At 47.5% G+C, this 23454-nt stretch overlaps 1 protein-coding gene and 1 long non-coding RNA gene across 13 annotated transcripts in view; one reads left to right on the forward strand and one right to left on the reverse strand.

Moving 5' to 3' along the window:
- Positions 1–23454, forward strand: part of STK10 (serine/threonine kinase 10) — a 112353-nt gene that overhangs the window by 77010 nt on the left and 11889 nt on the right. For both annotated transcript variants that reach the window (XM_077895538.1, XM_077895537.1), the window contains exons 8-14: positions 3213–3347; positions 5601–6146; positions 8808–8938; positions 14360–14483; positions 14893–15072; positions 18898–18990; positions 22092–22221. In XM_077895538.1, coding sequence (XP_077751664.1) covers positions 3213–3347; positions 5601–6146; positions 8808–8938; positions 14360–14483; positions 14893–15072; positions 18898–18990; positions 22092–22221 — 1339 coding nt within the window. The remainder of the gene's footprint in view (positions 1–3212; positions 3348–5600; positions 6147–8807; positions 8939–14359; positions 14484–14892; positions 15073–18897; positions 18991–22091; positions 22222–23454) is intronic.
- The window catches only part of LOC144312630 (uncharacterized), a 60158-nt gene continuing 49738 nt past the window's right edge, over positions 13035–23454 (reverse strand). For 7 of the 11 annotated variants that reach the window (XR_013378150.1, XR_013378145.1, XR_013378142.1 and 4 more), the window contains one exon: positions 20410–22256. This is a non-coding gene — a long non-coding RNA (uncharacterized LOC144312630). Of the gene's footprint in view, positions 15310–15650; positions 15793–20409; positions 22257–23454 lie in introns of those variants that run through there. The other 4 variants (XR_013378152.1, XR_013378151.1, XR_013378149.1 and 1 more) reach the window with 4 other exon arrangements.

The raw sequence follows: 23454 nt of genomic DNA on the forward strand, positions 1-23454 counted from the left end.
CAACGTGTAGCGTGCCCTGATGAAAACGGGTGTTTCCCAAAGCCCGTGCCTGCATGCTTTAGTTTGGCCATAGCCGCTTCATCAACTTGCAGGGAAGTTTCCATGGTTTCTTGCTCAGATTCACATGTGAGGTTGTGCAGTATGAGGCTCAGGAAACTTTGGGATCTGATTCTCATTGTCACTTCCAAGAAAGCTGTGCTCTCTGGGGATGCAGGAGGGAAGAGGGGTGGCTGGGGGTGCAAACTGTGCCTTAAAGCCTTGTCTGACTGCTGCTGCTGGTGCTCGTGCTAGTGGGGGTGATGGTGACAGAGGCAGTGATGGTGGTGATCGGGTGATGGTAGTGACAGAGGAGGTGATGGTAGAGATGATGACAATGGCAATGATGGTGATGACCCAGACAGTGACGGTGGTGACAGGTGGTGGTGGCGTGGGGTTGGAGGTGGTAGTGATGATGATGGTGTGGACGATAGCTGCCATACGTCGAGCACTTACTATAGTGCTTACAACGGCCCTACTGTCACTCCCAGTATACAGATGAGCAAACTGAGGCTTTGAGAGGTTGAGTGACTTGGCCAGGGTGGTGGTGGAAGCGGCATTTCATCCCAGACAGATTGCACGTAGAGGCAGTACTCTAACCACGACACCCTCCTGCCTCCCATGATTGGTAAGCCCCTGTTAACGCTCTCACCCAAGACCTTTTGGAACCACCCAGCAGCTGAACTGGTACCTTTAAAGGGTAACAGGTAATACCACTGCTCTGCTGCACCCTCCAGCAGCTTCAGAGAAGAAAGTCTCAGCTCCTCACTCCAGCCCCGGGACCCTGCCTGCACCAACCCATCCTTCCTCCTCTGGCCCCTCCTCTCCTCCACAAGCCCTGCCACCCTGGCCTTCGGGCCGTGCCTCCAACCTGCTGAACTCCGTCCTGCCTCGGGGCCCTTGTCCTCCTTGCTCCCACTGCCTGAGTCCTCTGTGCCTAAGTCTTTCCCTACCCAGCTCGAATATTACCTTCTTAGGGAGGCCCTTGTGACCACAGACTAAGTGGCTTCCACTGCTCCGGCCAGGCCCATGTGATTCCAGCCTCATGCTCTCCCAGTACCTGGTCTGACATCATCTTGTGTGTCGTGTGGCTATATAGTTGTTCTCTCCCTCTCAGCTGCAAGCCCCCAGGGGCAGGGACCTTGCCTGTCCTGTTGTTCAGCCTTATCTCAGCACCTGGCACACCATTGGCCTCAACATGTGGCTGTGACACAAATCAATGAATGAATGGGGCATGGGAGAGAAAGAACTGAGATTCTTTTTTTTTTTTTTTTTAAGATTTTATTTATTTATTCATGAGAGACACAGAGAGAGGCAGAGACACAGGAAAAGGGAAAAGCAGGCTCCCTGCAGGGAGCCCGACGTGGGACTCGATCCCGGGACTGTGGGATCACGTGCTGGGCCAAAGTCAGACACTCAGCCACTGAGCCACCCAGGCATCCCATGTAATGAAATTCTTAAAATCTTTACTAGTTTGGACTAACAAGAGAAAGCCAGACTGGCTTAAGGTTCTTTAAAAGGAGTGAGGATTACACCTTTCAAGTGTGCAGAGTTCGGTGCCTAAGCGGAAGGGGGTGTTGTCTGGTGACCTTCCACAAAGGGACTGTCCTACATGACCAAGCACATAAGAATGATTTGTAATGGACCTATCAGCAGTGAATGTGCTTACAGGGTGCAGAAAATGGATTCGTAGTCATTTACATAGTTCCCTGCAATCTCGTTGACACTGTTTCTCTGCTGATAAATTTTCTGACCGTGAAAGCAGTAGATTTCATCAGAGCCTTCCTTGAAATTACAAACGAGCGAACTCCGGTAACATTCCTTTCCATGCAGCCGTGGGTGAGTGGGGCAAATTGAGGAATTCCACATCTTTGTCCACACCCTGGGGCTGGGGATTAGATGCCTGAGAACAGACTTCTCCCAGGGAGATGCCTGTGCTGATTTAATATCTGCTGAAGCTTCTTAAAAGCTTTGGTGTTTTGTAAGGTGTGTGAAAAAGCCTGAATTTTTAAAAGATGTGACATTTCTATAAACACCCAGGAATAGAACTTCTGCGACTCTCCCTTAAGAGTTTGCAAATATGCACATTCCCAAAGACCTGCATGTGCATGTTCTAGCTTTATTTATAGTTGCCCCAAACAAGAAACAACACAAATATCCATCAGCAGCAGAATGAATAGATTGTGAGCTATCCATACAGAATACTACGCAGGAATGAAAAAGGAACAATTTACCAATATTTGCAACGAGGTAGGCGAATCTCATGGTTTCAGCCACGATGCCAGCCACAGAGGACTATGTGCTACATGATTCTGTCCACATGGAGTTAGGGAACAGGCAAAACTAGTTTCTGGAGCTAGGCAACTCTGGGGAGTGAGGTTGATAAGGAGATGGAAACCTTTGGTGTCTGCAGGTGGGTTATAGTTATACTGAATATATTTAAGTGGAAAAACTCATTGAGCTTCGTGATTTGTGAACTTTATTGGATGTACTTTAATAAATGTACTTTAATAAAGTATTTGTAGTAGATATTTTAATTTTTAAAAAAGATTTCACTTCTCTGTCAGAGCAAGCAGAGGAGGGAGAGGGACAAGCAGACTCCACACAGAGCATGGAGCCTGACGTGGGGCTTGACCTCAGGACCCTGAGACCATGATCTGAGCTGAAATCAAGAAGTCAGACACTACCGACTGAGCCACCCAGGCGCCCCTGTAGTAGATATTTTTAAAACTGTATATTAAAGCCTTTTAAAAAAGGACACAATGCACAAACAACCCCCCAAACATCACAAATGCACAGACAACCCCCCAAACATCACCTGAGCTCGTGTTTTGGGCTAAACTCCTCCTTGTGCATTTTCTCGATTAATCCTTATGACCTCTGTAGGTTTGGCATTATCATCTCCACCTTGGAGGTGAGCCTGCAGCTCGGAGAAGGGAAGGACATGCTCAGGGTTCCACAGCTGGTGGACGGCAGAGCCAGGATTCACCCTCTTCCACCACATACAGGACTTGCTGAGCTACTGGGCCCTCCCTTACTGAGGGCATGTTCACATTTCTCTCTGGGATGCCGCCAGCCTTCTCTCCTGGGAGATCGCGTCCCCTGAGACTTCGCCTGCCCCTCCTGCACCCTCCAGCCCAAAGTGGTTCTGATCCAGGTGTGTCTTGCCCCCTCAGCATCCCTTCGTCAGCAGCATCACCAGTAACAAGGCTCTGCGGGAGCTGGTGGCCGAGGCCAAGGCCGAAGTGATGGAGGAGATTGAAGATGGCCGGGAGGAGGGAGAAGAGGAGGACTCCCCGGATGCCACCTCTGTAAGGCCTGGAAAAGTGGGTGCTGGGGAGGAACGGGCTCCCAGCAGGTGATGGCTAGATAGGAGGGGATCTGGGCAGGGGATGTGGAAAGGATTCCTGTTTCTCCCCAGCTTGGAGATTATACCCGCCCCCCCACACCACAGGTTACGTAAGTTGGCACATGGGCCGGGCTGTGATGGCCAGGTTCTGTAAGTTTTCAGGAAAGAGCAGTAATCTAGATTTTCACATGGGATCTTTCAGTTTTCAGAAGTTGATAGCTGACTCATTGCTTCCCTGCCTTTTTCCTTCTGTGGCTCGCATTACAAAATGAAAATGCTTTTAGCACACTGTGGGATAAATGCAGATAAAGGCTACACGTGACCAGAGGCAACAGGCTCAGGGGCTCCAGGCACTCCAGACCCTGTCTGGCTGCCCTGAGTGCCCAGGGTACCCATGTCTTGGCATATTTGTAACCCATCAGCAGCTTCAGCACTTGGCTGAATTTAAATTTAAATTAAAGCTAATTTAAGTTCGTAAAAACATTCGAGCCAAGCAAAACATGTCTGTGGCCTGGATTCTGTCCCGAGCTGCCGCTTTCAGATCCCTGGTCTAAGCCACTTGGGAAGGGCCTCTTCCAGGAAGGAATTCTGCTGTCCAGGTGGTGCAGTGAGAGGTGAGTGAGGCAGGGGCAGGACTCATCTGTCAGGGAATGGACAGCATGGTGCTGTGTTGAGTTTGATGGAATTCTGGGAGGAGCCAAAGGCTGGCCTGGATCCCTACCAGGATGAAGAAGGGAAGCACAGAGGAGGATGAGCAGAATCAGTCCGGCAGCCTTAGCCTTTCACTGGGCCCTTGCTGGGTGCTGGGCAGGGTTGTGCTGCGGCTCTGATGGGAGAACCAAGATTCCATTTTATAGATGGGACAAGTGAGGCCTGAGCGATGATGTAGCTGATTGAGCTGATAGGCAGCAGGGCCAGGTGTAGGAGAACCACGGTGGAGGGTGGAGAGGGGGGTGGTGTGCCTGGCTGGCTCCAGGACAAGGCAGCAGGCAGCAGGGTTGGGGCGGGAGGCGGGAAGCAGTCACACTGGCAGGAGGCTGCTCCTTGTCATGGAGGCAGTGGAGGCTAAGGAGGGCTTCAGGCAAGGGCCGGGCATTGGCGTGGGGATGATAGGATCAGATCTGAATTTCTGAACCCTTGTTCTAGGGTGTTGAATAAGGAGGTGGATTAGACTTGCTTTTGGAAGCTTCCATAACCAGAGTTAAAAACAACAGCCATTAGGACCCAAGGGAACGTGGTGTGATTCCATTAATAACAAATTTGAAATCAAGTAAACTAACTTATAACATTTTTTTTAAAGATTTTATTTATTTATTCATGAGAAACAAAGAGAGAGGCAGAGACACAGGCAGAGGGAGAAGCAGGCTCCCCGCAAGGAGCCTGATGCGGGACTTGACCCAAGGATCACTCCCTGAGCCAAAGGCAGACGCTCAACCTCTGAGCCACCCAGGCATCCCTAACCTATAACACTTTGAGATAAATGTCAGGACAACTATCATGTCAAGGGGAGGAACAGACTTAAGTGGGGGTCTCCGAGGCGGTGGTGTTCTACTCCTGAAGTGGAAGGTGGCTGTGTGGGTGCTTGCTTTATTCATTCATTGCATGTTTGTATTTTATTCTCAGAAATGGGTGTTCTATTTCATAAAGGCAATGTTTCCAGTACTTACCACCCCCCAAAAGCTCTAAAAACCAAACCAAACCAAAACTTTAAAAACTTAGTGGCTACCAGGCCGAATCTAGCCCCTGAATAGTTTTGGTTTGGTTTTTATGCAACTAAAAACAAAACAAAACTAAAAATTTGAATTAGTTGCCATCTAAAAATCAGGTGGTGGCAAATAAAAATCCAGATTCTAGCTTGTCTTAAAGAATTGGAAGTTCTGTCTCCAGGGGACCCATTTTCTCACATTGTCATAATTAGCTGGAACCGAGTAGCCACTGCCACCTTTAGACGGCTGAACCATCCAGCTGGCCACAGTTGCCTCCACTTGTAGGAGAAATAACAAGTATTAAATAACCTCAAAACAAGTAATAATTTTATTGTCGGCTGTGTAGTAGGGAGTAGTGAGGACTGTGGCTCACTGGAGAGGGGTAAGTACCGGACTTCTTGGCCCTGGCCTACTTCGCTTTGCGAGTGTCTGACTTTCTGGCCCTACTGCATCTCTGACTCTTGTCTTAGACGTAAAATAACATGATCTTGACTCTTTTATCTTCCTAGCCTCTGGGGGATCATACTCGAGACTCTTCTGAGGTGAGCCAACTGAGTCTCAATACCGACAAGCCTGTCAAAGAATCCTCCCTCACCCCACTGCCACCCAGCCAGCCTCAGGACAATGTGAATGGGCCCAGCCAGCCCTCCGGGGACAGATCCCTCCAAACCACCAACCCCCCAGATGTGGCTCCTGGAAATGAGAATGGCCTGGCAGTGCCAGCACCCTTCCGGAAGTCCCGGCCATTGTCAATGGATGCCCGAATTCAGGTGTCCGAAGAGAAGCAAGTCGCTGACCGGGACGGGGACCTCAGTCCGGCAGCCAACAGGTCCCAAAAAGCAAGCCAGAGCCGTCCCAACAGTAGTGCCCTGGAGACCTTGGGTGCCGAGAAGCTGGCCAACGGCAGCCTGGAGCTCCCCACCCAGGCAGCCCTGGGCCCTTCCAAGAGGGACTCAGACTGTGGCAGCCTCTCCACCTCCGAGAGTTTGGACTACAGTACCTCCCTGTCAGCTGACCTGTCCCTGAACAGAGAAACAGGCTCTCTCTCCATCAAGGTAATGCTACCTCTTATACCACAGATTTGGAACTAGAGTGCTGCAGGTTGTTCTGCTGCCCTGTTTTTTGTTGTTGTTGTTGTTTGTTTGTTTTTTAAGATTTTATTTATTTATTCATGAGAGACAGAGAGGCAGAGGGAGAAGCAGGCTCCATGCAGGGAGCCCGATGTGGGACTCAATCCCAGGTCCCCAGGATCACACCCTGGGCTGAAGGCAGACGCTCAACTGCTGAGTCACCCAGGCATCCCCTGTTTTGGTTTTTGAAAGCATTTAGTGGCCGCCTTCCATTTTAAGTGGTTCATGGGGATTATTTTTCTTTAAAGAGCCTTGAGCTCAGTTAGTAGTGTAATCACCAGACTATCAGTTCAGTCTGGGGTTTAGTCAGGCCAGGCAGTTGGCTCAGGTTGAAATTTCAGTTTGTGTATCTGCTTAAATTGGGTTAGGTTAAAGGCCCTGGTGAAGTTTGAGAGAGAGAAGTCTGGGAGTGAAGTTCCCTTATTTGGGGGTCAGCCTTGTGATGCAGCTCTGACTGGTAGATTTCAGTTATAGGGAGTGGGTGTAAAGCCCTCTTGGGTAGGGGCTTTCTGGAGGTGGGTAACATTGTGAATGACAATAGCTGCTGTGCCTGAAGGCTCAGCATGGAGGCCGACACTGTGAAGTGCTTTAAAGAAAATGGAGGCTCCTTCATCATCTCAACGTATAGATGAGCAAACGGAGGCTTAAGTGGAAGGTGGAGAGCTGGTCAGACCCACAGACGTGCTCTGAACCCCACGTGCCATTCTGCTTTCCCAGGGGATGCCTGGCTGCCTCCTCAGGAAGGGCTGACCCCTCCCCTGCCCACATGGATAAATCTCAGGATGTTCTTGAACTCACTCCTGGCCACTTGACCAGGCCACGCTGAAGGTCATCCAACCAAGGCTGATTTTAGGGAAGATACTATATCGTTTTGTTTTTTTCTCCCATTGTTTACTTGGTGGAAACCACACAGTAGAGACTCAAAAATGTTTGCTAAACGAAGGGAAGTGAAAGAAGGAAAAGCAGCCCGCCAGCCCGCCCAACAATGAGCTTCAGAAACAGAAAGCACAGTTCTAATGTGTTACCAGGACAAGCACAGACAGTGGCTCTTATGTACAGGCCCATCATCTTCCTTCAGACAGATAACATGTCCTTTTTCTACTTAGAAAAACAACAACATTAAGCGAGAAAAAAAAAATTAAGCAAAAAAAAAAAAAAAAAAGGTAATAAAAAATAGAGGCCAGAGCAGGGTCTCCCCTGCCTGTTCTTAAGGGTGTTGAGAACATTCCTTTGCTGGCTGACTGGCAGTGAGTCTGGGAACACGGCTGCTCTGATGAGTCCATGGGCTGCGTCAGCACCCCTCAGAGAGATGAGGAGCCTGTTACCTCAGGGAGTAGTTGTAGTGTGGGGGCTGTAGCCCTCAGCCTCCTTTCTTCCCTGCCACTCCCCACTTCTCACTGTTAGTCCTGAGTTGAGCTGTAGGGTGCGTGAGCTGGGTACTATAGGGAGATGAGAGTCGGGTATGGCTGCTCAGTGCCTGTGGGGTCTGCATCCCCTGAGCGAGGTGCCAGGAGAAGAGGTGGAAGCCTGGGGGGTAAGGGGTGGGGGGGTGGGAGGCTGAGCCCTCAGGGAGCAAGGACTGGTTCTTGGTCGTGGCTGAGCAGGAGTAGGGGTTCCAAGCACACTTTGAAGGGATGAAGACTTAATGCAGTATGCCACCCCGGCCTGCCCTATTTTTTCTAGCTGGAAGGTCCTTGGGCCAGTTTTGGAAAGCAGGGCTGGGCTACACCAGGAAGGGCCTTGGAGGCCAGTTGAGATCAGAGTGGGAGACACTATGATGACTGCAGTGCAGGCGCTCAGGCTCTCACCTGAATCAGGGCCAGTTTTCAGAGGGTATTTGAACATCCCTGAGTCCTGGCAGCACTCTATAAGCAGTTGCATCTGAAATGTGTGATTATTTACAGGAAAAGATAAAAATTATGAATAATTTCACGATGACTCCAGATGAGTGTGGCCTCCTGTAGAGTTCAGGTCCACTCAGGTTTGGCTTCCAGATCAGTTACCAGCTTCAGTTTTCTGAGTTCTTTGGATTTGGCACTGTGGGTAAGAGATTGTGGTCTGCAGATATAAATATAAATAAAATATTTATTTTATTTATAAATACCAAATACTGAACAGCTGCCATGAGCTGGGCTCTGTGCTATGTCCCCCACGTGTTCTCTCACTGTATCTTTGTAACCACTATGGGAGGTAAGTACTGTGACTCTCTTCCTCCACAAGTTTAGGAAGCTGAGGCTTGGACAGGACAAGGGACTTGCTCAGGGTCACAGAGCCAGTAGATGGTAGAGGAAGGATTAGAACCTGGTTCTCTGTGATGCCATGTCCTGTGTGTGAGTGTGTTGGCAGCCAGGTGTGGGGCCGAGGTGGGGCAGTGTTCGAAGGCCATGATCGAGGGAGCAGAAGAGGTAAGCTCATACACTCAGGACCCCAAGTTGAGAAGCTTGAGGCAAGAGGAGGAGGATGGACAGCTATGTTCTATCTGGATGTTGAGGCTGTGGGGCCAGGAAGGCTGTGGGCCATGCCCTGTGTCACTCACAGATTCTAAGCTGAAATCCTGAGCTTTGCCTAATGATTCTACCCTGCCAGGACTCAAGATTGCACAATAAAACTCTCAAGAGGACACGCAAGTTTGTGGTGGATGGCGTAGAGGTGAGCATCACCACCTCCAAGATCATCAGCGAGGATGAAAAGAAGGATGAGGAGATGCGATTTCTCAGGCAAGCCTGGGATGGGCCACTGATGGTGGTAACGGGGTGGGGGTTTGGTGAGAGGTAGGGGTTGTAGGTTCTTTTGGCTAGAGAGCTGTCCGTCTACAGCATGAAGTGAGGGATCAATGACACAAAAGGCAAATAAATGGTTTTGCTCTTGCATTCCCCAATCCACCCATCCATTCATCTGCCTACCCACCTATTTACTCATCCACCTTTCTATCCATCTCCCTACTTTTTTTTTTTTATTTATGATAGTCACACAGAGAGAGAGAGAGAGAGAGAGAGAGAGAGAGAGAGGCAGAGGGAGAAGCAGGCTCCATGCACCGGGAGCCCGATGTGGGATTCGATCCCGGGTCTCCAGGATCACACCCTGAGCCAAAGGCAGGTGCTAAACTGCTGCGCCACCCAGGGATCCCCTCCATCTCCCTATCTATCCACACACTCATCTACCCACCATTCCTCCACTCACCCACTCTCTCATCCATCCATCCTCTCACGTACCCCACCCACCCACTCATCTGTCTCTCCATCCATCTACTCACTCACCCACTCATCTACTAACCCAACTACTCATCCATCCATCCGCTCACCCACTCACCCACCCATCCGTTGACTCATCTACCCACTCATCCACCCACCCATCCATCCACTCACCCATCTGCCTACCCACATATCCATCTATCAACCTATCCACCCACTCCTCTATTCACCCATCCATTCATCTACTCATTCACCCACCCATCTACCCACCCACCTGTCCATCAGTGCACCTACCTATGTATTTAACCCATCTCCCAGGTTGGGGAATGTGGTAGTGATCCAGATAGTTGAGGCTATTGCCATTATAGAACTTATATCTAAATGGACCAACACATGATACACAAGGTAATCCCCAGTTGTGGTACATGCTGCGAAGGAAGTAATGGGTGATACAATAGCGAGCCCCTGGGTTGAAGGAGGCTGCTCTGTGTGTGGGAAACCCTGAGTGGAGTGGCTGGGGGACACAGAGCAAGGCTAAGGCCTGAGGAATGACTGCCAGGTTTGTTTAGGAAGCTGAGAGGATATAGGGCTGGAGTGTGGAGTGTGAGGCCAGAGGTCACGTAGACCTGTGGGTCAGGGTGGAGGAGTGTGAATTTTCTCCCAGGTACAGCCAGAGTGAAATAGTTGGAGAGTGACTGGCTCTCATGTCACTTTTGAAAGATGGCTCTGGCAGCTGCATGAGTGTGGGTTGTAGAGGGGTAACACTGACATAGGGTGACAGGGAGACCCTGCCTGGGACAGTAAGGCTGTAGGCGTGGGCTGGGGCAGTGGCTGGGAGAGGGAAGAAGTAGACAGTTCAACATACATCTTGGAGGCAAAACAAGTGAGACTGGTGAGGGAGGAGAGTGTGAGGCACAGCTCTCTGCTGGAAGCCATCTTTGTGCTTTGGAGGTGCTCAGGCCCCCTAACAGCCCTCCTCAGGGAGACCCTATTTCCCCCATTTTGTAAACGAGGAACTGTTTCTTGGCAGTTAAGTTACTTGCCCTGGGCCACCCAGGTGAGAAGGTAGGGCTGCAATTCTAACTCGATCTGCCTGTGTGACAATTCTACTAGGCTTCCACTAGACCCAAAGCTTCCTGGGGCTACCAGGGCTGGGGACTTAGCACTCAGGGAAGCCTTGGAGCCACAGAGATCTCTTAGGGCCAGGCCTTTGCAGGGTAAATTCATTATTAGTTTGAACAACATTTCTAGAACATGGAACACATTTATATTTTTAAAAAGCACAAGCATTCCAAAGCCAAATGGAAGCAATTTTAGATGCTCTGGGGCACTTTCCCCCTCTGGGGACAACAGAGATGAGAGGTTGATTTTTTCATCAGTGGCATTTCTGCATGAATACATGTACACGTGTATACACACACACACACACACACACAAACACACACACACAGGCATCCTCATCATGTGGGCTGGAGGGCTCGGGACAAAGGGCAAGAGGATGGTTGCTCTTGGAGGATGGCACCACCATCCATTTTCATGTCATCTGGGAGGCGACCTCCTCTCCTAAAGCTTCAGACGTCAAGGATCAAATTTCCTTTCTGTCATCTCCTCTCTAGGCAGCCGAGGTTCCTGGGTTGAAATTCTAGATCTACCATACCCCATCTAGAATGGACGCCTTCTGGCTCTGGCCCTTGAGGTCTGAAGCTTTTCTTGTTTGCCTGTCACAGTCTGGAGGGAGGGCCGAGTGTCCTGTATACTTGGCTTGGCTTCTGGGCCGACGGCTGTGCAGGGGTGTGGAAGGCTCCCATCGTTCACCTGGCTGTTGCCTGCTACCCCCCACCCCGGCCTTCATGGATGCTAGGATTTCCAGGGAATTGGGCCATGCAGGACTTTGAACCATGTGATCAGGTCTTCACTCTCCCAAATTGAGACTTCTAGGTCAGAGTTCCCTTTTTCCCCTAAAATTGCTGCTCCCAGTGCATTCCTTCTAGAAGACATCAGCCTGTCTCTCAGCCTGCCTTCCCTTGTGAGAGCTCAGGTGGGGCAAGGAGGTAGTTGTTAGAGGTAGTTGTTAGAACCTGACCGCCCACCTTATTTTGTATGCCTTTGCTTTTTGGTCAGGTGTTCTCTGAGCCTTAGTTTCTCTGGAGTCAGGAATTTCTAATAAGATTAAAAAATATATTTATTTGAGAGAGAGGACTTAGCAGGGAGAGGGTCAGAGGAAGAACCAGGCTCCCGTTGAGCAGGGAGCCTGACACAGGGCTCAATTCCAGGACCTTGAGATCAAGACCTGAGCTTGGGCAGCCCTGGTCGCTCAGTGGTTTAGCAATGCTGTCAGCCCAGGGTGTGATTCTGGAGACCTGGGATCAAGTCCCAAGTCAGGCTCTCTGCATGGAGCCTGCTTCTCCCTCTGCCTGTGTCTCTGCCTATCTCTCTCTCTGTGTGTGTCCCTCATGAATAAAAAAAAAAAAAAAAAAAAAAGACCTGAGCCAAAGGCATATGCTTAATTGACTAAGCCACCACCCAGATGTCCCTGGAGTCAGACTTCTTTTCTTCGTTAACACTCTCAACCTTCTCACTGCCCAAAGAGCAGAGGCTCAAATGGAAGCTTCTTTATGTGGCTGTGGAATGTATCTCTGGTTTTCCAGAGACCAGGCAGCCTTTGCCTCTTCTTTCTTATGACCACTGTCCATCAGCTACCACTTAGGAGCAAACAGCAAGTTTTACCACTTGGTGACCATGTCTGCGCTGGCCAGGGAGCCCCAGTAGGCATCACCGGATTTAACCTTCAAAGAACCTGGGAGGAAAAAACAAAACAAAACAAAAAACAAAGAACCTGGGAGGTAGACATTATCTGTGCATTTTACAGATGCAGGAAGAGAGGCGTAGAGATTAAGTGATTGCCTGAGGGCACCCAGCCGAAGGTCAGCAGCCCTAAGATTCACACAAGGTCCCTCTGACCCCTGAGAGTGTGCTGGCCCCTTTCAGGTAGTATGTGGGGAGCAGATGGACTCTGGCCTAGAACAGGACATGGGCCTCATGGACTCATCCTGAGAGGCTGCCAAGGAGCCCTGATTCATAGTTAGGATCTCAAGTTCTTTCTACATCATTTTCTTTTCTGTTGACATAAATGATACTTATACTTATTAATCTTTAATGGATTTGCCCAGAAAGAAATATAGTTAACGCTTTGGAGTTTGTCTTGTAGTTATTTCTTTTGTGAATAAACACATACACATATGGACAATATACTTCTTACAAAAATAAGGTATACTGTGTGGTTTGGGCCAAATTTTTATTGTATTGACACTTTTTTTTTTTTAAGATTTTATTTATTTATTCATAGAGACAGAGAGAGAGAGAAAGGGGCAGAGGCACAGGCAGAGGGAGAAGCAGGCTCCATGCAGGGAGCCCGACATGGGACTCGATCCAGGGTCTCCAGGATCACACCCCAGGCTGCAGGTGGCGCTAAACTGCTGCGCCACCAGGGCTGCCCTGTATTGACACTTTGAATAGGTAATATAATGTCATGGTACAAAATTAAAAAAAAAAAAAAAAAAAAAAAAGCAAAAAAAGAAAAAGGTAAACAGTGAAAAATCTCCCTTCCATCCTTTCCTGCTAGGCATCTAGTTCCCCTCTCTCTGTTAATATTTTATGGTGTAATCCTTTTTTTTTTTTTTAAAGATTTTATTTATTTATTTGAGAAAGAGCAGGAGAGTACAAGTAGGGGAGTAACAGGCAGAGGGAGGTGTCAGCAGCTCACTTTTTTCATTTAGAAATCATTCCGTATCTGTTCATAAAGAATTGTTATATTTTTTAAAAGAATTATCTCATTTTTAATAGATGTTTTTCCATGTAATTACATATTTTCTAAAACTTGATTTTTTTCATGGTTGTGTACACAAAATTAACATCAGATGGATACATATTAACTTATTTGACTAGACCTATATGATTGACATTTAAGTCATTTCCAGTTTTGGACTATTATAAATGATTTTTTTTTCTTTTTTTTTTTTTTATAAATGATTTTTTAATGGATATCCTTATTCAGTTTTGTGCATTTGTGAATACTTCTTAGAATAGATATCTAGAAATGGAAATACTATGTTAAAAGGTATGAACTTATTACCAGTTATCCTCTAGAATGTGCCAGTCTAGGGATCCCTGGGTGGCGCAGCGGTTTGGCGCCTGCCTTTGGCTCAGGGCGTGATCCTGGAGACCCGGGATCGAATCCCACATCGGGCTCCTGGTGCATGGAGCCTGCTTCTCCCTCTGCCTGTGTCTCTGCCTCTCTCTCTCTCTCTGTGACTATCATAAACAAATAAAAATTAAAAAAAAAAAAAAGAATGTGCCAGTCTATAACAGCACATATGAAAATATCAATTGTCCCATACTCGACTTTTATTTTATTTTATTATTATTTTTTAAAGATTTTATTTATTTATTCATAGAGACAGAGAGAGAGAGAGGCAGAGACACAGGCAGAGGGAGAAGCAGGCATCATACAGAGAGCCTGACATGGGACTCCATCCAGGGTCTCCAGGATCACGCCCTGGGCTGCAGGCGGCGCTAAACCGCTGCGCCACTGGGGCTGCCCTACTCTTGACTTTTTAATGAAAATGGAATTTTTAGTTTGCACCTCATATCTGTATTAGGTATATAAAATTAAATAGTTTTAAATTTTCTTTTTGCTTTTTGTTTCGTGTCTATTCCTGTTTTGTGTTCCTTTTGAAAAGTAGGCTACTCCTGTTTTTCTTAGAAATTTGTAAGCACTTCTTATACATTGATTATCAATGTTTTGTCTGTCAATAAATGTCAAATTAAGCATGAATTCTAGCCATGCTTCTGCCCCAGATTTATATGATGCTCTTCCACATTCTGGCCTTCAGTATCTCTAGCCTGGAGTTATGTGATCTCTGACCTCCACATGCTTTCACCCTTCAGGCGCCAGGAGCTCCGAGAGCTTCGGCTGCTCCAGAAAGAAGAACATCGGAACCAGACCCAGCTGAGCAGCAAGCATGAGCTGCAGCTGGAGCAGATGCATAAACGTTTTGAACAAGAAATCAATGTGAGTGTGAGAAAGGATGGGTCCCCGGAGGGCTTCTTGCTTCATGTTTTCTTTAACGGCAGTAGAGAGCCCTATTCCTTTGGTTTCCTGGTCTCATGAGGCATTGACTTGTACACACAGAATCTTACAAAGGTCCCAGTGCTTTTTTAGGTCATATGGGAGGATCTCCAGAGGGACACTAACCTTTGTTGAGTAACATATTAGAATTTGCAAGGTAGATGGTCTGATCTCCCTTTTGCACATGAAGAAACAGAGACTCACAGAGGTTAGGTGACTTGTCCCAGGTCACACAGCAAAGAGGTGGATGAGTTTGGATTCAAACCCAGGTCTGAAGATAAGCTCTGGGCCCCACCATCTTCCTTCCAGGTATAAAGTAACTTTGCTGAATTTCTCTTTCTGCTCCTTCCAGACCAAGAAGAAATTCTTTGACACAGAGCTGGAGAACCTGGAGCGTCAGCAGAAGCAGCAAGTGGAGAAGATGGAGCAAGACCATGCTGTACGCCGCCGGGAGGAGGCCAAGCGGATCCGACTGGAGCAGGATCGGGACTATACCAGGTTCCAGGAGCAGCTCAAACTGATGAAGAAGGAGGTGAATATGTGTGGGGTGGAGGCTGGGGGGGTCTAGGTTGCGAGTGATCCATATTCCAGCTGAGCCCCATTTTAGCAATAGAGAGAATTTTGGGGAGCTTGTATACCTGAAAAGTTCACATCCATGTGTCTGGATTTACGTGTTCCAGCTGTACCATGAGAGGCCATGTCTCTGTCATTTGGGCTTTGCTTTCTTGTATTGAGTAGGTACCCAGGCAGTTTCCTGGACATCTCCCAGCTGAAAGAGAGCAGGGGAAAAGGAAAGGATGGTAGCCCAGGGGCATCTGAGATGCTTTCACCAGAAACGGGGAGCTTGTGCTAGGTGGCAGATACACACATCCTCTGTGTCCTGCCCTCCCTCTCCCAAAATAGCAGTCCCCTAGTTGGCATCCACACGGCTCTTTTCTTTCCTCTCCCAGCTGGAAGAGGAAGTGGGGGGAGGTGGCAAAGAAGTAGATGGTCCTGAGACAAAGGTAGACAAATTTCCCGGCTGGCCCTGGGGAAGGGCATCTGGGTCCCAAAGAACAGCCCACACCTCCCTCTGTGGAGCCTGCCACATACTTACTAGGCCATACTTACTAGGCCATTCCTAGTGTCCAGATGAACAGCCTCCAAGGGTGGTCTGTGGTGCTGCGGGCCTCAGAGCCCAGCTCCCGGATTGCAGTGCATGGGTATGACATTTGTTGTATCCAGGGGGCCTCAGGCAGCTGCAGGGGCAGAGCTGGGGTGAGAAAATAAAAACTACTGCAAAATATGCACAATGAACAGAATGTTAGCTACTTAAAGTCAGGATCCATCAGGGTCAGGATTAGGGTAAGGTGAGGAGTTTGAGTCCTGCAAATATACGGCTGGATCCTGTCTATTTTAAATTTTGATATTCATGATCTTGTGGCATGAATTTTGATATTTTTAAATGTAATTTATCTTGATTACTGAGGTTTATGGTATTCTCTTTTATGTCTGAGGTGAGTGCCTTGCTGGCCTTACCCTGTTCCTGGCCCCCCTGCAGAGAGCCGGGCCAACGGGTTGGGGTATGATGCTGATACAGGCTCGGGAGTCAGGCCTGGTTCTTTGTCTTGGGTCTGGATCACTACCTGTGCTGAGCTTTGGACAGGCAACTTTCCTGAGTCCTCTAAGTAAAGCAAGAGCTTTTTAGCAGCTCCTTTTTTTTTTTTTTTTTTTTTTAAGTATCCACATGTACTGCACTATGTTGGATGCTGGAGGTACTGAGCAAAATACATAGGGACCCTACTCTCAAGATGCTGTTCACTGCCATGGAAGTCAGTTGTTTTGGGCCATTATAGGTGTGTATTTTTATACCTGTCTCTCCTTTCTTCCTGGCACTCCCAAAACATGAATATTACACCTTTGGTATTTTCCTGTAAGTCCTTAAAGCTTTAGTCTTTAAAATCCTTTCTCTCTGTTGTTCATATTGCATATTTTTTATTACTTGGTCTTCAAGTTCAGGGGCCCCTCTGTCACCTCCACTCCACCCCAGCTCTATCCAGTGTTTTCTGTATTTAGTGTCAGAGGCTGTATTGTTTTTTACTTGTCTCTTTTTTTAAAGATCTTATTTATTTTAGAGAGGGAGAGAGAGAGAGAGAGAGAGCATGCATGCACATGTATGTGGGAGGGGCAGAGGGGAGGGACAGATTCTATACTGACCGTGGAGCAATGCAGGGCTCAATCCCAGGACCCTGAGATCATGACTTGAGCCAAAACCAAGGTCAGATGCTTAACCAGCTGAGCCACACAGGCACCCCTCTTCTCTTTTTTTTTTAGGGTTTGTATTTTTCTATGGTAATATTCTCTCTTTCTGTTAATCTCAAGTATGTTTATCTTCACTTGATGGAGTGCGGTTATAATGGTTGCTTTAAAGTTTTTTGTCTGATAATTCCAATGTCTCTATCATCTTGGAATTAGCATGTGATGAATTTGTCTTTGAAAATTGGTCACACTTCCTGGTTCTTTGTATGGAGAGTGATTTTGGATTGTATCATAGACATTCTGAATGTTACAGTCTGTAGACTCTGGGTCCTGTTACAATCTAGAGAATGTGACTTCTTTGTTTTAGCAGGTAGTCTGATCCTGTTAGGTTCTGACCACAGGTTCTGTCTTAGCTTCTGTGGGTGGTGGCTCCAATCATAGTGTGGTTTTCAAAGTTCCTGCTATACTGTTTCAGGTCTGTTTGGCCCTGCTCAGCTCGGGGCGACTTGAGATGTGTGTGGGCTCATGCACAGAATTAGGGTTCCCCTCCTGCTGCCACCTTCTCTCTGGCATTCTTCCCACACACTCTGACCTACACAAGCCCCCTTTTCCTGGTCCTCTGGCCAGAACATGAGGTTTCTTACAGAGTTTTAGGTACCTTTCCCACTGCATCACTGTGTGGGTCTGAGATTGGTGCAAAGCCAGGAGAGCAAAAGGAAAAAAATTAAGAAACTAAAAAATTGAGACTCGCCCCTCTCCTGGCCCCTTCTACAAGTTTTGACTCCTCTTATGGTCACATGTTTTTTGTTTACTTTTCAGAGCCCTCAGGTAGTTGCTTTTGGTATTTTATCCAGAGTTTTTCACTGTAGTCAGCAGGAGAGAGAGGCTGCTTTGGCTTATACTCACCATGCCAGAAGAACTCCCCTGGAATGTTCTTTTGATCATGGACAGTATTTTTTCACCAGCTGCTCCTAAAAACCCTGTCAGTGAGTTTTGGGGTGTCAGGCACCTTAAAGGTGTGGACTCCTCAGAACTGTCTGAGGAACTCTGGGTGCCTTAGAGAGAAATGTCATGCATCTCTTCTCCCTTTTCTGTCATAAAAGACAGAAGCCCACTTCCAGCTGGCTTGAGAACACTTAGTGGCCTCTGACCAGGAGGGCAGACGTGTCATGAGGAATCCTTCCTTTTCATGTTTTGGCATTGCTTCCTGACATGGATCTTCGTCTCAGGCAGGCCCCTCCAGGGTGGCCCACTGTGGCCCCCATCCTTCCAGTTTACAACCCCAGAGGATGGTGGCTTTCCTTGATAGTTCAAGCACACATCATAAAGCTCTCAGTGGCCAGCGAGGGTCATATGCTCATCTCTGACTAGTCCCCGAGGCCAGGGCTGGGAATATGGTGGAGGACTGCCTGCATCATTGCCCAGCCTAGCATCGGGGTGCGGTGGGGGCTGTCCACTCCACCTGCACCTCAGGAGCTGGGGAGATGGGACATAAAGTGTGCATTCTTTTTTTTTTTTTTTTTAATTTTTATTTACTTATGATAGTCACACAGAGAGAGAGAGAGGCAGAGACACAGGCAGAGGGAGAAGCAGGCTCCATGCACTGGGAGCCCGACGTGGAATTCGATCCCGGGTCTCCAGGATCGCGCCCTGGGCCAAAGGCAGGCACCAAACCGCTGCGCCACCCAGGGATCCCCTAAAGTGTGCATTCTTAATCAGGGAGAGGGCACCCCTAAGGGGATAAAAATATCTTTGCTTATTATAGTGGTTTAGCAGATTCATGGTTTGTGGGGTTAATATTTCATAGGGGTGGGTGATTAGGAAGAAAATGTCTAGAAAAACTTGTAAGGGGACAGTAATGAAAAAAGGTTGAGAAAGGCTGCCCTGAAGGAAAGGGAGGTGCTGCCATGAGAAGGGAGCATGGTACCAAGCAGCCAAAAGCTGTATCTCTTTGCTCTGGGGGGACCAAAACCAGAGCCAGCTGCAGACAGGAGTAGGCCAGCGGGGGCTACCTGTCAGAGGGGCTTGATGGAGAGTGGGGTTGGGGACCAGTGTCTAGGAAGCTGAACCTTGTCTTTGGTCTCCCTGACCCAGCCACTCTCTGCTGTTTCTGGTGCAGGTGAAGAACGAGGTGGAGAAGCTCCCCAGGCAGCAGCGGAAGGAGAGCATGAAGCAGAAGATGGAGGAGCACGCACAGAAAAAACAGCTTCTCGTGAGTCCTTGCCCCACCTCAGTCAGGGAGTAGAGGGGTTGGAGAGTGACAGTGACCATGAATGATCAAGTTCTCCCTCGGTCTATGCGCATGCTTTGGTCCTTGAATACCCATCTCTTATTTTGAGTGCTTAAATCCAGCTGATCCTTATTAGCACCTCCCCCATGCAGCCTTTCTTGATTGCTCTCACTCCAGCTGGAAGTGAGCTCCCCTGCTTCTGGACACCCCAGCCCTTACATCTACCTTCTCTAAAGCATTTAGTGACTCCTGCCTTGTCTTAGGGTTGTTTGTATGTCACATCTCCTTGAATAACCCAGTATATCCACCTGCCCACTTGGCATCTTTTGGAATCTCAGATGTCAAACCCATGATCTCCCAGACGCAGCTCTACTGTATTCTGAGGGGATCACTGTCTTCCATCCTGCTGCTAGGCCAGAAACCTTGTTATTCCTGGCACCTCCTTTCCCTCTAACCCTTTATCATCTTCTAAAGCGTGGACTTTTTTTGTTTTTTTAAAGCTCCAAACTATCTTTGGATATTTCCACTTGGTCAGCATCTCTGACTCCCTAGCCATAGTCATCTTTTGCCTGGACTGCTACAGTAGCCTCCCAGCTAGTCTCTCTGCTTCCTCTCTTGATCTCCTGCAGTTTTCTCTCCCACCAGCCAGTGTGATCAATATGAATTCCAAATCTGATCATGTCACCTTCTCCCATAGCCTTGTGTCTTGAAAACCTTCAGCAGCTCCCACTTTGCCAAAAGGCCTCCTCATGTGCTTACAAGGCCCTGTGGGTCTGGCCCCTGCCGGCCTCTCCCAGCTCATCTAAGTCCACTCTACCTCAGCCTCACCAGTCTTCTCTGTGGCCCTTGTCAGACCACATGCTCCTTTTTCTCCCACTTGGGAATCTCTACATTTTGCTTTTGCTGTTCCCGAATGTACACTTAAAAATGCTTTGTATATTATCTGGTTGAGCATTCATGGCTTACCAGGGTAGGTGCTATTTGTTTTTCCATTTGCAGAGGAGGTGACTTTGCAGTTAGCAGTATGGGGCATGGCCCCAAACTCAGTCTGTCTCCAGACTGTGTTGTCTCCAGAGAACACTGTCCTACAACCTGTCCCTTGATACTATGATCAGAAAAAGAATTCAGGGCTGGAGAGGATCGGGGAGACGGCTCCTATCCCCACACGGAGAGAGCAGATTGGTTCTTTAAGGAGGCCATTTTGGCAGTGGCATCTAGAGACTAATCCTGAGGATAAATCATCAGAGAGGCTCATAAACAGCTACCAGAGTGTGAAGAGCAGCACCGTCTAAAATAGAGACTATCTGGAAACAACCTATTAGGTATTGGGTGAGTAAGCTATGATACACCTGGGCCATGAAATATTTTCAGCCATTAAAACTCATTTGATAGCAGATTCCATTATGACATGCAGAGGTATTTTTAATTTTTAAAAATAACAGTAAAACAGGGGCATGTGGGTGGCTCTGTTGGTTAAGCATCTGCCTTTGGCTCAGGTTGTGGTCCCAGGGTCCTCGGATTGAGCCCTGTGTTGGGCTCCCTGCACAGTGGGGAGCCTGCCCTCTCCTTTGCTGGTAAACAAATAAAAAATTACGGTAAAATAGACATAATTTAGCATCTTAACCATTTTTAAGCATACAGTTCAGTGATACCAAGTATATTTACACCATCATCTAAACTATCCCTATCACCCAGCATCTCTAGAACTCTTTATCTAGCAAAACTGAAACCCTTCCAGTTAAACAGGAACACCCATGATACCCCTCTCCTGGTCCCCAGGAACCACCATTTTACTTTGTCTCCACAAATCTGACCTCCTATACGTGGGATCATATTTTGGCCTTCTGTGTCTGGTTTATTTCAATTAACATGTCCTCGAGATTCACCCATGTTGTAGCACATCTAAGAATTTCATTCTTTTTCAGAGCTGAGTAATGTTCTGCTGTGTATTTATACCACAGTTTGTGTCTGTACTCTTTTGTCTGTGGATACCTGAGTTGTTTCCATCCCATAGCTATTGTGAATAATGCTGTTACTGGGACACCCGGGTGGCTCAGCGGTTAAATGCCTGCCTTCAGCTCAGGGCGTGATCCTGGAGTCCGGGATCGAGTCCCACATCGGGCTTCCTGCATGGAGCCTGTTTCTCCTCCCTCTGCCTATGTCTCTGCCTCTCTCTCTGTGTCTCTTGTGAATAAAATAAAATCTAAAAAAAAAAAAATCCATTAAAAAATAATGCTGTTACAAACATTGGTGTACAACTCTCTAAGTCCTTTTACATAATTTTTGTGAAATAATAGATGTAAACATGTTTATATAGATAGACTAAAACCAGCTCCTGGGTGATAGGATGTATGGGGATTTTTGTTTCTACTTATGTGTTCCCTAAAGTTTGTAGATTTTAATTTTTAATTCATTATTATGGGAAATTAAAAACATAAGCAGAAAGAGGTACAGTAGGAACCCCCTCTTACCCATCACCTGATCTCAGGAATTAGGAACTCCTGTCCACTTACTCCTCCAATATTCTGTATTATTTTGAATCAAATCCCACACATCATATCATTTCACCTGCAAATATCTCAGTATGTATCTCTAAAAAAAATCCACAGTACTGGGACACCTGGGTGGCTCAACAGTTGACCATCTGCCTTCGGCTCAGGGTGTGAACCCAGAATCTGGGATCGAGTCCCACATCGGGCTCCCTGCGAGGAGCTGCTTATCCCTCTGCCTATGTCTCTGCCTCCTCTCTCTCTGTCTCTCATGAATAAATAAATAAATCTTTAAAAAAATCCACAGTAATATAAACATACCTAAAATTTAAATATTTAACAATAATTGCTTAATGACATATTTGCAGTTGAGCCATTATTTACATTTCCAATTGCCTCATGATTTTTTTCCTATTTGATGTTTGAATCAGGGTCCACATAAAGCACACATACAGTTGGTTGATGTGTCTATAAGTTTCACATTTCCCCTACATATGTTTTCTTTGCTGCTCATGATGAATTCTTCTGTAATAACAGTAGAGGTCGAGATGCTGAAGCCAGTGCTGAAGGTCTGCCCTCCTCTCTCCCACACAGGACCGAGACTTCCTGGCTAAGCAGAAGGAGGACCTGGAGCTGGCGATGAAGAAAATCACTGCTGACAACAGGCGGGAGATCTGTGACAAGGAGCGCGAGTGTCTCACTAGGAAGCAGGAACTCCTTCGAGGTGGGTGCCAGAGAGCGGGCAGGTTCTTCTTCATCCTAAAACCAAATAGCATCCTTCAGGGCAAAACATGGGGACAGCCCCTACTGAAGTCAGCAGTGAGGCTCAAATACCAGTTGTCACCGACATTACTTGACATTATTCCTGATGTTGAGGAAAGAAGCAAGCAAGTAAAGTGACACAGAGTAAGTAGAAATTGTAAATAAGTATGCTGGGTGAATGGGGATGGGGACAGAATTGAGCCCCTCACTATAGCTATCACGTATTGAGAGACTGCTTTGCCAGGCCGTGTGCCAGTCTTCATGGCCCAGTCTCTTTGAATCTTCACCTTCACACAACAAGGCATTTTTGTAGATGAGGAAACAGAGACTTGCAGAGCCACTATGCTTTGCCTGGGGTTGCTCGGCCAATGAGTGGGTGGTAGAGTGGGCCTTGAATGTGGATCTCCTCTTGAAGCTGAGCTCCTTACTACCCTGGAGTGGTAGCAAGTTACCTCTGACAGGTTGTACTCTGGCAGGTCCTTCACAGCATGAGACCTTTCAGAGACAACCCCAATGCAGGCTACTCCTAGAGGGAGGGCAGAGGAACTCCTGGGGAAGGAGGGCTTCTGTATTTGGAATCTCTGGGATAGAGCTCTGAAGGGCAGTAGGGCTTAGGTTTTTCTATAGCCCCAGCTTTATCTCCTCTATGCCTAGCAAATGTTTGGTGTGGTTTTGTGGAGTGTTCAAAGAAAGCGGCCTTTAAATGGCCCAAAATCTGTTATGTTTAAAACAATTGGATGGATGAAAATTTGAGTTTGATGCCTATGGGCTTTTGAGCCACCAGTCCAGCCTGTTGTGAAGAAGTAAACACCATAGGGCCAATGTACAAGCATCGTCTCTGGCTTACTGCGACAATGAATAAGCTTCAGCCAGGGCTGTGATGGCCAATGCAGCTAAGCAGTGTATACCCCTTAGTACTTGGGTGTGGGGGAGTAAAATGGGGTCCTTGATGTTCTGAAGAGCCACAGATGTTTCAGGAAAGCCGTCATTTTCTATTTTTGTCCCATGATGTCTGGAAGAACCACTCTACTTTTGGGACAGTGGTTCTGATTTTGGTCAGAAATCCAAATCACTGTTCTGATGTACTGTGGGCAGTTACCGGTTTTCACAGATCAGGAATGCAGTGAAATAAACTGACCATTTTAGTGGCTTGAGCACAACCCACTCTGTGTCTTGCAGGGCATGAGGTCTTCAT

Source organism: Canis aureus, chromosome 4 (assembly GCF_053574225.1).
Source record: "Canis aureus isolate CA01 chromosome 4, VMU_Caureus_v.1.0, whole genome shotgun sequence".
NCBI classification, from domain to species: Eukaryota; Metazoa; Chordata; class Mammalia; order Carnivora; family Canidae; genus Canis; species Canis aureus.